The 13,801-nt window shown below is 36.8% G+C and overlaps 1 protein-coding gene across 9 annotated transcripts in view; it reads left to right on the forward strand.

The window, feature by feature from the left end:
• LOC139964504 (oxysterol-binding protein-related protein 6-like) overlaps positions 1 to 13,801 on the forward strand; it is a 72,377-nt gene that overhangs the window by 15,168 nt on the left and 43,408 nt on the right. For all 9 annotated transcript variants that reach the window (XM_071966105.1, XM_071966106.1, XM_071966110.1 and 6 more), the window contains 6 exons: positions 5,409 to 5,576; positions 6,692 to 6,745; positions 7,416 to 7,541; positions 8,822 to 9,125; positions 11,199 to 11,296; positions 13,421 to 13,525. In XM_071966105.1, the coding sequence (XP_071822206.1) occupies positions 5,409 to 5,576; positions 6,692 to 6,745; positions 7,416 to 7,541; positions 8,822 to 9,125; positions 11,199 to 11,296; positions 13,421 to 13,525 (855 nt within the window). The remainder of the gene's footprint in view (positions 1 to 5,408; positions 5,577 to 6,691; positions 6,746 to 7,415; positions 7,542 to 8,821; positions 9,126 to 11,198; positions 11,297 to 13,420; positions 13,526 to 13,801) is intronic.

Consider the following 13,801-nt stretch of genomic DNA (forward strand, 5'->3'; position numbering starts at 1 on the left):
TGCTTGGACAACTAGCTACATCTGCTTACTGACATAGGATAACAACTTTGATAATTCCTATCAAGTCAAAGAATGAGGTACAAAAGGTTATGATATTTTGTCAAATGTCATTTTAATCAACAGATCAAGGAAGCCTAGAGTTGCTTGTCCCATTAAAGAAAGTGGATCTATTGGTTTATTTGTAATTTACCTTTAGTTAATTCTATCCATTCAAATGACAAAATACATTGCACTCGTGTAGAATATGAAGTCATGAAGACTAATTATGTAGAACTGAGATTTAAAACAAAATGATTAAAAATTTACTAATGAAAGATATCAGTTTTGCTCTATGAAAACTTGTGAATGTAAAGATTATCACAAACTTTGAGAAGGAATACGATACAACTGAATATTTCTTCATTGTCAAAAAAGTGAAAAATCTTGAAACGTAAATTTAAGATTATCAGGATTTGACTAGTTTGCTTTGAAATTCTCTTTTGTTCTACAGTACTTGATACCATCAGTTGGATAATATGTGTCAGTTGGAAAATTGTCATAGTTGTACTAAGAATAAAGGACAAAGAACAACATGTGAATGAAATTCTCATCGATAAAGTTCAAATTGAACAAACTGGTCGCCCAGGTTAATGATGGATAATGTACGGTTGATCAACGTTAGTCTCATTTGGCTTACAGAAATTGAGCATGTGGTCTGGATTTAGGAAGTTAAATAGAGATGTTGATACAAAGGGGAAGATCATGTGACAAGTTATTGTGTTTTCCCATTCATCTATCTGTTTACGATTTTCATATATAGTACAACTAACATTGTGCCAACCACCTCCCCAACCCCAACCCCAACCCCACCTCCTCCCCCATTATAATCAAGTTTTCTTGAGGATTTTCAAGCAGAGTGTCTGTTAGCAGCTCCTGGTTATATTGTAATCCAGTGGTACACAATTTTGTGAGATACCAACTTTGCTATTAAGACAATCTTGAATTATTGTGCATATTATTCTTGGTTCAAAAATCGGGTGGAATTAAGTGCATGTTTCCACAGAAGTAATTTCTCGCTACTGTACAATAGTTAAATTATAATATAATTATTTCAATATTGTTAAGCATTGTGAAATTCATTTCAGATTTTATGTTTGACATCTCTCAAGCATGTAAACTCTACCTTAAATTCATCATTTTCACTATCTCTATGACATTTAAAACGTTCCAATTAGTGCCTTTTTTCACAAACTCTCCTCCATTTATGAAAACAATTTATTTCAACTTACATTCATTCCTTACCATCAATCTCACAAGTTGACTTTTTCATCCATATTAGAATTAGTATTACTACCCTGCATCCATGCATGATCTAAGATGCTGTATATTTGTAATTTCATACTATGTGGGTGGATCAGTTAAGTACATTACATTAAGTATCCACCAACTTGTACAAGATTGTAACATTTGCTATAAAAGGTACTGTTACCTTAGTTATTTACTTTATAAATAAGGATCTTGAAGAACTCTTTAAAGGTCAACAAGGAATAATGAGCTTGACTTAAGCTCTGTTTGCAAACATGTAAAATCCTAGGTGGATTCTTGCACTGTACATGCAAAGGTGTGCTTGATGGTACACACTGTAAACAAGTCATACAAAGCACACTGTAGAGACCTGTCAGCTTTCATGTTTAAAACTACATTTAAAAGCAACATCGACATTAAAACACAGTGTAATAGAATTGCCTGCTTTGTAATTAAGATGATACGCACTCTGCATTTTGTGTTTGGCAGTAGCTAATTAGCAGTAATTAGCAGTAATTGTTTTAATTTCCCTGGTGACGACTAAGAACCATCATAAAGGATATCTACTGTATGATTGCAAATAGCTCGTCACCACTGTACAGTTTGTAGAATCTTTGTACTATCGCTGTACTTTACCTTGACTGTCAAGTTAACGTGATAGCACTTTACAGTACTGTAGCTGCAATATGCGTCAAGCTCTATGTGTGGATATAACATAGTTACATATTCAGATTAGTCACAGTTTATTTGAGAACATGATGAATGGATAAGATGATGTAGAGAAAGGTCATGATAGTATAAATGTACATGGCTGGACAGTGAGCTAGTGATATTAAAAAAGACTGTTTCAATTACATTAACTACAGCTAATGGCATAAATTATCCAGTGTCGCATCGCAGAATGGGCAACTTGCTAGATACAAGAGCTAATATGTATAATATATGTATAATATATGTATAATATATGTATAATATATAGCAGGTTTTATACACAGAAACCAAAGTATAATAAAAGAGAAGTGCAGAGCCTCGAAACTGAAAATTTGAACTATAAATAATTTGATGCTTATACAGTATATACTTTACATGCACATTGCACAGGTAAAGTGAATCAAGAACTGTATGTAACATAAAATTATAATTAATGTCAAATATCATACAACCTAGCCCACATGTGTATAGTTTCAATTTAATAACCTTAATTTGGTTGAAAGGTTGAATCTTAAAATCAGCATATTTTTTATTTGAATCTGAGAATTTCTCCTATGACATATCTGTTCTGTCCTAATCTCCATGACAATGCTGGATGTTGTCTTAAAATTTTATGTAATCAAAGGAATTGGTGGTGTTTAATTTAACCTTCCCTTGGGCTTATAATGCATACATGTGGTTAGAGAAACAAATTGGCTGATTTACTTCGCTCCTCTCTTACCTGTCTCCCACTCCACAATTGCACTTTCCTATCTACTTAATACACATTTGGAAACGTTTTGACACTGTGCCCTCGTTCAATGGGCCACGCCCACTTATTCCTCCTTCCGTATCTACCACCCAGAATTTACTACACACATTTTTCTGCAAAATTATCGCTTGTAATTTATAGGACTATTTTTGCGAGTTTGGAAAGAACTATATAATGTTGTTAATGGCATGTCTTTTCGAAAACCAGCTACTGTAAAATGGTGCTTTAAATCTGAACATTTGTAAAATCACGTCTCATACTTTTCTACAGTTTACTCGGTATACTATACAGTAGTATGTTTGCTACAATTCATGCAAACCAGAGACCAACGTTATACAAAACAGTATTTAAGAGAAGTAGAGTGAATATGTAAGTGTAGATGCAGGTAGCTGTTATCGTGAATTGGACTTGTGAATCTCTTAAAGTGGCTTAAAAGTTGATCTTAAAATTCAACTTAAACAATGCCCTATACGTATTCATTACTTCCCTGACCAGTGTACACACAGTGCTGCGTTTATAGTATAATTGAGTCATTTTGGACCAATTTTAAAAACCAGTAGTTTTGCAGATTGTTCTTTAGACTTAGTGGAATTATTTAATATCTGTTTGTCAACACAGTAAAGTTGATAGTATCTGCTATCTGGTTTTGTATGCAATTTTGTTGAACAGGTAAATTCAAGGAGTGGGGCCAATGGCTTAAATAGAGAACTGGATGTAAGTTAGACATCTTTTTCCTGATCCAGACCTGATGTAAACAAGTCCTGATAGAATCCTATTGAACAATTTCCAGAATTCTGTTGTATTACAGCTCTTAATCACACACAGATACACAAACAGACATGCACGTATACTGTATGTTTGCTCTACACAGTTAATAAAATATACAGTAACTACTAAGGTTTGGCCAATAAAGTATTATCATTCACATTAGACGTTCGTGCTGTAATAACTTAAGTGTTCAAATATTGCATCTATAGTGCAGTTAATACTGTATGAAGCCTGTGAACTTTGTCTCTTATATCAACTACTATCATATTTCATGTGTATATTAACTGCTATGAATACATTCCACTTGCATAGCAATTTAAGACATTTTGCTTAGCATGCTGCGTCCTGCGATGTTCAACTGGATCAATTATTCCGCGTATAATACTTACATATATGCACAAAATATTAAGATTAAGCATTATACAATACTGTAGGGATGATAAAGTGAGGCAACAGAACTGAAATTATTTTGCTAGATTTAATAAACTCCAATTTTAGATTTGATTATGTGATTAACCCCATCCTCTTACAATACCATGTTGTGTGCATCAGGATGGAGAACCCAGCAGTTACAGTGTACAGTACAGTACAGTATGTGTGTACAGTGTACAGTAGGCTTTGTGTAGTGTCGGTACTTTCAATATACTCGACAGAACTCTTGATAGCTGAATTATTGTGGTTATGATCATGATGATGATGATGATGTGAGGGGAAATCCTGTTCAGAACTCAGTACCGAGAATTTATATTACTCAAACTGAAACAGAAAGCAGTTTCTAAGGATCAAAATGTACTGACATATATTGTATTATTCCAGAATGACAGAAATGTATGCATTGTTTGAATTGAACATGTAGTGATGGGAGCAAGCCTGGTGCGAGATTTCTTTCTTTCTTTCATGGAATGGGGGTGGGCGGGGAAGGATGGGGCATAAAAGTTGGATGTCCGTTCTGGGGAGGGAAAAATGAGCTAATTACCAAAATAAAGTGTAAAACTGTCCACTGCAAAATTTTGACAGTATACAAAAAAAAAACAATTAATTTGTTATATATATATAAGTAATCTTTCTGCAAAATAGATCTGGTACAAAATTTTGAACAAAAGAAAATGATGATCATAAAATTTGAAAATACAAAATTACAAAAGTTGAAAATATGCAGCCAAACTCAGCAATAGGATGAGCGGATGGGAATGTGAAACAGGAACAAAGTGAAGGTAATATTTGAACAAGTTCTCATTTCTCATTCATGTTTGGGCTCATTCAATGGACAGAGCTGTAGTAAGTTTATTTTCCCCTGTGGGCAGTTTCCTTCTTACAGTAGTACAATCAGTTGTTTATGACTCATATCATATCAAGTTTACACACAGTACTGTACTTATTCAGTATATACTACTGTACAGTGCTAGTGAATAGAGATGCACTGGTCTCTGTTTATATAGTACAGTTTCTATGTCTATATAGTTTTTGAGATACAGTACTGTACGTCAAAGAAGAACATAACCTCTGTTGTCAGACTAGTAGTTCGCTGGTTGCTAAGTTGATGATTTTGTGTTTCAGATAACAAACTTTATAGATAATTTTGTGACATTCCAGATAACAAACTTTATCTTTATAACATTCACATGCTTTCAAGTTCTCTATAAAACCACAAGGAGAGAGAGGTGATAATGCTTAAGGAAGGTTTTACCGCTCATCATCAAAGCTTACAGTTTAACATTCATTTCATATTTCCAAGGTTCTCTCAAGGAACTCCATCTCCTCACTCACCTCACTGTGGAGGTCTTCTAATTTTGTAGAAACCATTTTTTCCTTCACATATTTTTCTCCATATTTATTCTTCATATCATATATACTAATTTCAAAAGTTTACTTTTTGTGTTTGCACGTTTATCAGGGGAAAACAAACACAATGGATTCAGGAACGGATGAAACAGACAGCAGTAAGACGCAGAAACTGCAACCTCTGGAGGTCAAGATGGAGGAGAAAATGGACCAAGAACCAGGAAAAATTGAAGGATTTCTCCTTAAAAGGAGAAAAAGACCAATGAAAGGATGGCAGAAGGTAGGGTACATGAGTATTATATATCCCATCACTACTATATCATGGATTATTCTAGATCCAGTTAAACCTGGATTAACATGGATTATCCAGAGCTCTACAATATGGATCCTGGATGATCTGGATAATCCAGTTAATCCTTCATTATCCTAGGTTAACATGGATAATGCAGAACTTCTCTACATGGACCATTTGTTATGCAAATCTGATTATTGCATTCATTTTTGCACATGGAATAAATTAAGGGGTATTGCATAGCAACATGGTATCCTCAGTGTCACTGCTACATAAAGACAAACAAGTGGAACAGTTTTTGTACTCAAAATGTTAGTGTTTTCAATAATTTATGATACTCAAATTTGTTAATCTCAATAATTACTCTGAATAATTCAAGACACAAAAATATTCCTCTGTTGTGTTAATAGCACTCGTGTGTCATAAGGGTCTTGTCACTGATCAAATCTTAGTTAAAATTATAAGTTTGGTTTACATTTGTGCACAGCTGAAAATGGTGCAGACAAACAGAAATACGGTATATAGTGAAGCACTTTAGCACTGCAATTCACACTATTATGATACAGTCCACTTGCAGTTCAGCTACCTGAGTAAGAGCACATAATGTGCAGTTCCCCTTTGTGTACAACTACAAATTGTATAACACACTACAGTTGGATTTTCTGGTGTCTTTTCGACTGTATGTATCTGACCAGTCCCTCGTTCCTATCTGTCAGAATAAACTCGGTTTCACCTTCACTGTACTGAATGGAATACATATATAGTAATAGCTAAAGTACAGGTAACCATAATATAGTAGTAGGGTAATGTAATACACCTGCATAGTCAACACTCACATAAAGTATACTATTAAATAAAGGCTCAATAGATGTTATATAATGTATCAAGTTACTGTTACTACCATAGCTTTGTTGTAGCAATTCAAGTTTGCCATTCATTATTAAGTGACATATTCTCCCATATCTCTTTCGCTTTCTGTAATAGCACGCTTGAATAGAACTTGGAGGTCAATCATGTAATTAGCTCATCGTACAGAATTTAGAGAAAAGAAAAAAAGGAAACGTGTGTTTATACATTCTTTCTTTTCTTGTTTTTGCACACAGAGGTACTTTGTCTTAGAAAAAGGAATGCTGACTTATGGAAAGTCTCCAGCAGAGGTAAAAGTCACATGTGTTCGTTACAGAGTACAGACTATTATATATAGATAGGTCCTGCATATAGCTTTAATGCTACTAAGCATTGTAGTTTAGAACTGTGGTTATTTGTAATCTGTATGGTTTGTGTTACATAACACTCCTACATAGGAAGATATATTTTACTGTTAGCTGGATCTTCAAGCTAAACCTCTCAACAATTTGTTGTGTCACTGGTATGCAATATAATTTATATATATTATACATATATATATTATATATACATTATAATATATATTATACATTGTACCTGCTGCCAAACCTGAGAAAGCTGTACCATAGATTCTCTCATGATGGGAATGTTTTCAGATGTTTGCAAAATAAGCACTTCTGGTTTACCCTTGGCACAGACTTACTGTATGCTCTGTCTTCCTATTGTGATAGATTGACCATAAGGGTCAGTTATCAAGGTGAACCCCCCCCTCCCCCACTTTTCCTGTGTTTTTATCGCCCTTGATGTAAGTTGATGTAATTGTTAATTAAGTTTTCCCTCCCCTTGCCTTACCCCTCCTGTACCCTCCCTCTCCTCCTACCACCCATCCTCTCTGCAGACACATATAAGTTTGGGTATGACTGTTTCATCAGCAGTTATTTCAAGATTGTCTGTAAATCCACATATAATTTTTCCTTTCAGCTACAAAAGGGTAAGATTCACGGGACTATTGATATCCTTACTGCTGTAATCACCACCGAGAGACAGGATGATCCAGAGGCACGACGGATAGATGTAGATGCCGAGGAGTTTCTCTACCATATTAAGGTGATTATCACCCCCCTCCCGCCCCCTCCCTTTATCATGAGGGATGCAAAGTCTTTCCTAATACATGAAAAATGAGGGAGAAGTATATAATGTATCACATAAAGCTGCTGTACTTTTTGGTTAACTTTGAACATCAAAATCTGGTGGTAAAATGCAGAGTGGAACAATGATAAACCAAGAAAGCTTACATCTATAAAGTAAGTCCAATTTCTCCAGGAATGATGAATGTTTTAACAAATGGAAAGAACTTCAAACGGCTTGCCAATGAAGATATACTGTATTGCATTAACCTTGTGGGATACAAAGTTTTCTGGATTTGGAGTAAATTGTTAATTACTTGCTTATAAAGAGAAGGGTAGAGGTTGTAAACTGGATATGAAATATAATATAAGAGCAACACAAAAAAATTCACACAGTGATAGGCAGCTTTTTCCTCAGGTCTGAGATCACATGATCAAAATGCATTGCAATACTCCGTTTCATAATAAACCTTTCAACCTGATTCATATTTTAAGCTTTTCTTTTTATCTGGATAATGCTTTTGATGCAGTGGGAAATTATTCAATGTTTGTTTTCTAAAACCAGCTGTCAGTTTCACTATCACATTAGAGTTTTAATTTGATATCACCAGCTTGTGACTAATGTAAAATAAAATGGAAATTTAAGGAAATTTTTTATCTTGGTGTAGTCCAGGGGCTGGGCAACCCGTGGCTTTTTAACTGGCCTGGGACCTTGTGGAATTTTGTTGTAGCCCCAAATTAGTGTGTTTTTACAGTGTGCATTTGTCACTGAAGTAATGCATGTCCAAGGATTTTCAAATTGCTTAGTTCTTCTGTACATTGGTGGTATAATATTACTCTCAGTATACAAATGCGCCCCAAATTTACTGTACATAACAGGACAGTCACAATAAACAATGTCCCTGTTGTTTGAATAAATTAGCAACCTTCCATACATCTTTAAAGTAACGATGCTTTGAGCAATAGAACATAATATTCTGCCTCTTCTGATAACTTAGAAGTTGTCATGGAAAGATGTTATAAGACAAATTTATGCCTTTTTCTTCAAGTGAAATCATCTCTATGTAAAGATGTTGGCCTCTGTGAAGCCTTGGGCTGTAGTCTCGTGAGAAATTTTCAATTTTCAATTTTTCCAGTTCAAATGCTGAGTGGTCTAGGCAAGCAAAGTGAACTGTGAGATGTTATCCCATTCAAGAAAGCAAAAGATATTTTCCACTTGATCTCTCAAGGCTTTTTTTTCTTCCTTCCATTTTACTGTAGGCCAGTTGTTCTGAGGAATTCAAAGCTTGGAGGAAGCATTTACAGATGCACAAGCAGTACCGTGCTCAGGTTAATGTTCAATCGCCAGGGGTGTCATTTGAGGAACCAGCCATGGCAGCTCAACTCTTAACCTCTACTCCTACCAGTGACATCACACTCAGGGCGATGACGCTGGAGAGGAGGAGGCAGAGTTTGAGAAAGCAACGTTCCAAGTTTAGGATTGGCGGAACACTGCCTGCGTCATCTTCATCTCACAGTAACACCCTCAGACCAGATCAGTTTGGCTTGGACAAATGCCTGCAAGGTTTGTAGTTCTAGGGTGCAATGTTAGTAGTTCTAGCCTGCAAGGTTAGTAGTACTGGCCTGCAAGGTTAGTAGTACTGGCCTGCAAGGTTAGTAGTACTGGCCTGCAATATTAGTAGTGCTGGCCTGCAAGGTTGGTAGTGCTGGCCTGCAAGGTTGGTAGTGCTGGCCTGCAAGGTTGGTAGTGCTGGCCTGCAAGGTTGGTAGTGCAGGCCTGCAAGGTTGGTAGTGCTGGCCTGCAAGGTTGGTAGTGCTGGCCTGCAAGGTTGGTAGTCCTGGCCTGCAAGGTTAATAGTACTGGCCTGCAAGGTTGGTAGTCCTGGCCTGCAAGGCTAGTAGTACTGGCCTGCAAGGTTTCTTTATTCTCACAGGAGGATGCTGGACACAAAAAGGCACTGAAATAATTACTGTCATTACCTCGATGCACTTTTTCAAGTTGAGCTATCATATTTGTGTAATCAGTTGAGTTATGTGTAACAGGTTTCTCTTTGTAAGTATTGTGTGTATGCCAGTCCACCTGACAGATAAATAGAAGTAAACTGTACAGGAATCAGCTGCAGCATGGGGCATTGGGGGGGGGGGGGGGGTTGAGTCCTGTTACTGACCCCTTTGTTCTTGGACTATCTGCAGAGGTGAACTGACAAGGCAGTAAAAGATGGAAGCTACGTAAACAGAAGACTTGGAGGAGAACTATTCAAATAATATTAAAATATGAACAGAGGTAGCTGCCTGATGAAAAGATGTTATACTTTGAGATGGAATGATAGTCATATGATGCAAAACACTGCAAGGAGAGGAAAACTTTGACAAGTTTGTTAGTTTTCCAATTAAATATAAAATTTCTGAATAGCTTCATTATTAATAGCTTAGACACCAAGATATGAGCATTTAATTATTTAGTATCAATCATTCTTGAGCAAAGACAAACAAAATCAAATATTTTATAATTTTTTGCTGTGATCATTTGGTCAGGTGGGTTGACTATATTTTTACAAAAAATATTACATTATAATAAGCACAAAGAAATAAATTCTTGTGTTTTTTAAGAATAAATATTTATCTCTCATCAACATTTCTTGAATAGAATCTTGTAAGATATAAAAAATTACTTGGTAAAAATCTCCATCACTGAGAACTAAAAGGTTTTCTCATGAAGTGTTCCAGGATATGTAAGTAACAAGTCCAACCTAAATGTCACCTCATCAAAGTACAGTATCTAAAAGTCCTCCTTGAAAAATGGTTAATATCAATTTCCTGGCAGAATAGAACTTAAGCGTGTCTGTTTCTGGTTGATTGGTCATGTGTTTGGTGAATGGAAATTACACTACTGACGAAAATAATTAATAATGGCATCAGACGAACAACAGCCTTCTAATCTAATATAGGTCAGGTTCATGGATAGATACTGGGCAATGTTTCACCAAACAATTTTTACTCTAACAAGAGAAGCATACACAATCATCATCATTAGTCTTTTGTTTAAGAGATTCAATGGTTGAACAGTTTCCCAAATGATTAAGAAAAAACGTTGTTTTATGTGTGAGTTATCCTAGTTCCTGGTGTGTCATCACATCTAAGACTGCAGATTGCAGCAAGATTAAATATGACATCACACACTCAAATTGTTAACAGTTTTCTTTCTTTATTCATTGTTTGCTTTCTGTATTAATGAGGATGAGTTTTGCAAATTTTGAATCTAATTTACTGATTTCTCAACAATTCCCGACCTAATACACTGGCGTTGGTTTGTCAACAAATGTTTACATTCTTGAAAATATGAAAAGAAAAACAAAGAAAATATAAATAATTTCACTCATATGGTTGCTATGACATCAACTTTTAAGCAACAATATCTCTCAAAAGAATTTGTTTGTTAAGAATTTCATTGATATTTACAAGAGATTTAATAATGTTATGTGTTTTATTGCTAGGTATGATTTTACCACTATTGGCTTGGCATTTACAGGAGACACAATTAAGGTGCTGCTTTTTACCATCTCTTGATTTATATTCGCAAATCTTCTTTGATTATAAGATCTCTGATCACCTATCTGCTAACTTTTCATTTGTTCAGATTTGACCTATGCTGAAAACAGTATCGTGACAATTTCAAATATTATTCAGGAGCTATTAAACCAAGAACTACCTCCGTATGCTGATGGCACGTATGAAGTAAGTTGAGATGAACTGCTTAACATTGCATGAAGGCATGTGTGCGAAGGATTCAGAATTGTTAATTTATCAATATAATCATATCTTAGAATGAAACAGTTTTCTGAGAGATCAGAGGTACAAGGAAGTATAGGGCATGGTCTGTCACAGCCAGTCTTTCCATTTTTAACAACCTGTAAAAAATGTAAACATGACATCTGAAAAACAAATGCAAGGAAACTTTGCTTGTCTTCCTGTGAATTTAGTGGAATGGACACCACAGCAGGTTGTGGGAAGGTGTGTGTGTTGGGTGTGTATGTGGGGAGGGGAGGAGTATGTGGGGAGGGGAGGAGTATGTGAGGAGGGGAGGAGTATTTGGGGAGGGGAGGAGTATTTGGGGAGGGGAGGAGTATTTGGGAAGAGGAGTATGTGGGGAGGGGAGGAGTATGTGGGGAGGGGAGGAGTATGTGAGGAGGGGAGGAGTATTTGGGGAGGGGAGGAGTATTTGGGGAGGGGAGGAGTATGTGGGGAGGGGAGGAGTATGTGGGGAGGGGAGGAGTATGTGGGAAGGGGAGGAGTATTTGGGGAGGGGAGGAGTATGTGGGGAGGGGAGGAGTATGTGGGGAGGGGAGGAGTATGTGGGAAGGGGAGGAGTATGTGGGGAGGGGCAGTATGTGGGGAGGGGAGGAGTATGTGTGTTTGTGTGTTGGGTGTGTATGTGGGGAGGAGAGGAGTATGTGGGGGAGGGGACGAGTATGTGGGGAGGGGAGGAGTATGTGGGGAGAGGAGGAGTATGTGGGGAGGGGAGGAGTATGTGGGGAAGGGAGGAGTGTGTGGGGAGGGGAGGAGTGTGTGGGGAGGGGAGGAGTGTGGGGAGGGGAGGAGTGTGTGGGGAGGGGAGGAGTGTGTGGAGAGGGGAGGAGTATGTGGGGAGGGGGAGTATGTGGGGAGGGGAGAAGTATGTGGGGAGGGGAGGAGTTTGTGGGGAGGGGAATATTTAGAATGGTAAAGTTATCCATATAAATTATATTGTTGAAGACGTGAACAGATGAAGTTTATAGTGGTTACAGTTACACTCTGAAAGAGGAATATAATTACCTTGGTATCTATTTAGAAACCTGTATCTCCAAACTTCAGCAGGTTTGCATCGTTCCATGAGATAGTGTAACCTCCATTCCACTTTCCCCTACCCTACACAACCCTACCTTCCCTACCCTACCCTCCCCTCCTATCCTTCTTCATCATTGTACAAACAGCAGTTTCATCATTATAATTATGATAGACTGTTGTTAATGGAACGTGCAACTTGCTTAACTATGCTGTGAAAGGCTATGATGACAGTATAAATTTATTGTGTTCATGTAATTTATTTGCCTTTGACACCAAGCTAAAGAGACCAACCAGTAACTTGAGCAGAGGAATAAATCCTGACAGAGAAAAATGCTGGTATCTGGAGAATTTTGTTCTCTAAGATTTTGCCACATGTGGACTATTTAATAACAATATTTGTTGGCTTTGAATAATTAGTTACAGCTCAGATATCCAGGAAAGTGACAACCTTAAGTTTGAAAATAAAGCTTGCAAGTTGAGTCTTAAATGTGGTAATAGTACATGACCATACAAGATATCATCATTAAACAGGTAATTCAGTACTTTGTTTGACTATATTTATCAAAGTAGTGGGTAACCTCTACCCAGCTATCATTGATTCAGCTAAAGGCTAGCAAGACATGTCCTGTTTGCTCTGTGATCAAAGAAATCTGGTCATGTAAATCTGTCATCTAGGATTTCATTGGTGACTGTCTTTGCATATGACCATGACGGAGCTTGGAGTAGGGTGTCCAACTTTGAAATGTTTTATACACTTGAAGACATTTTATGACTTTTTCCTGCAGAAGAGACTTACTGATTTGACCTCTGATGACCTTCTACCTCCCCTCCCATCCTCCCACTTCCCTCACAGGATATCTTCATCCATCACAACTTAATATTATTTCCAAAAATATAGATAATTAGATATTTGTCTTTACTCAGAAACTGGCATTGTTGTTGTGCTTGTATATGACTTTATTTCAAAAAGGTTATAAAAGGATGTAAATGTTAGGATGTTATTTTTTTTCCTCTATTTCTTTTCTGTCTCTGTAGCCTAGTGAAGATGCAACTTCAAGTAAGAAATCAAAACGACGCAAGGATAAGTCAAGATCCCACAAAAAAGCAACCAGTGATCCACATTTAACCGAAGGAAAACAGGTGAGGGCAGTACTACATTTTCTACATGAGTCTGGTGCATAGGATTTGGTGAAATTTCTGAAAAGAATATTTTGGTTAGAAAGATAAACAAAGAGTTAATGCCACATATAGTCATGGTTTAGAATGAGACTTGGTTGTTCCAGATTTGTTACCTGTGTAAACTATCTCCATCTCAGAGAGAGAGAGAGAGAGGAGGAAGAGGAGATATAAAGGAGCGAAAGAAGAGGGGAGTGGAGGGAAGGGGTTAAAATAGAGGGACAAAGGTGGTCCATGTAA

This window comes from Apostichopus japonicus, chromosome 23 (assembly GCF_037975245.1).
Source record: "Apostichopus japonicus isolate 1M-3 chromosome 23, ASM3797524v1, whole genome shotgun sequence".
Classification (NCBI taxonomy): Eukaryota; Metazoa; Echinodermata; class Holothuroidea; order Aspidochirotida; family Stichopodidae; genus Apostichopus; species Apostichopus japonicus.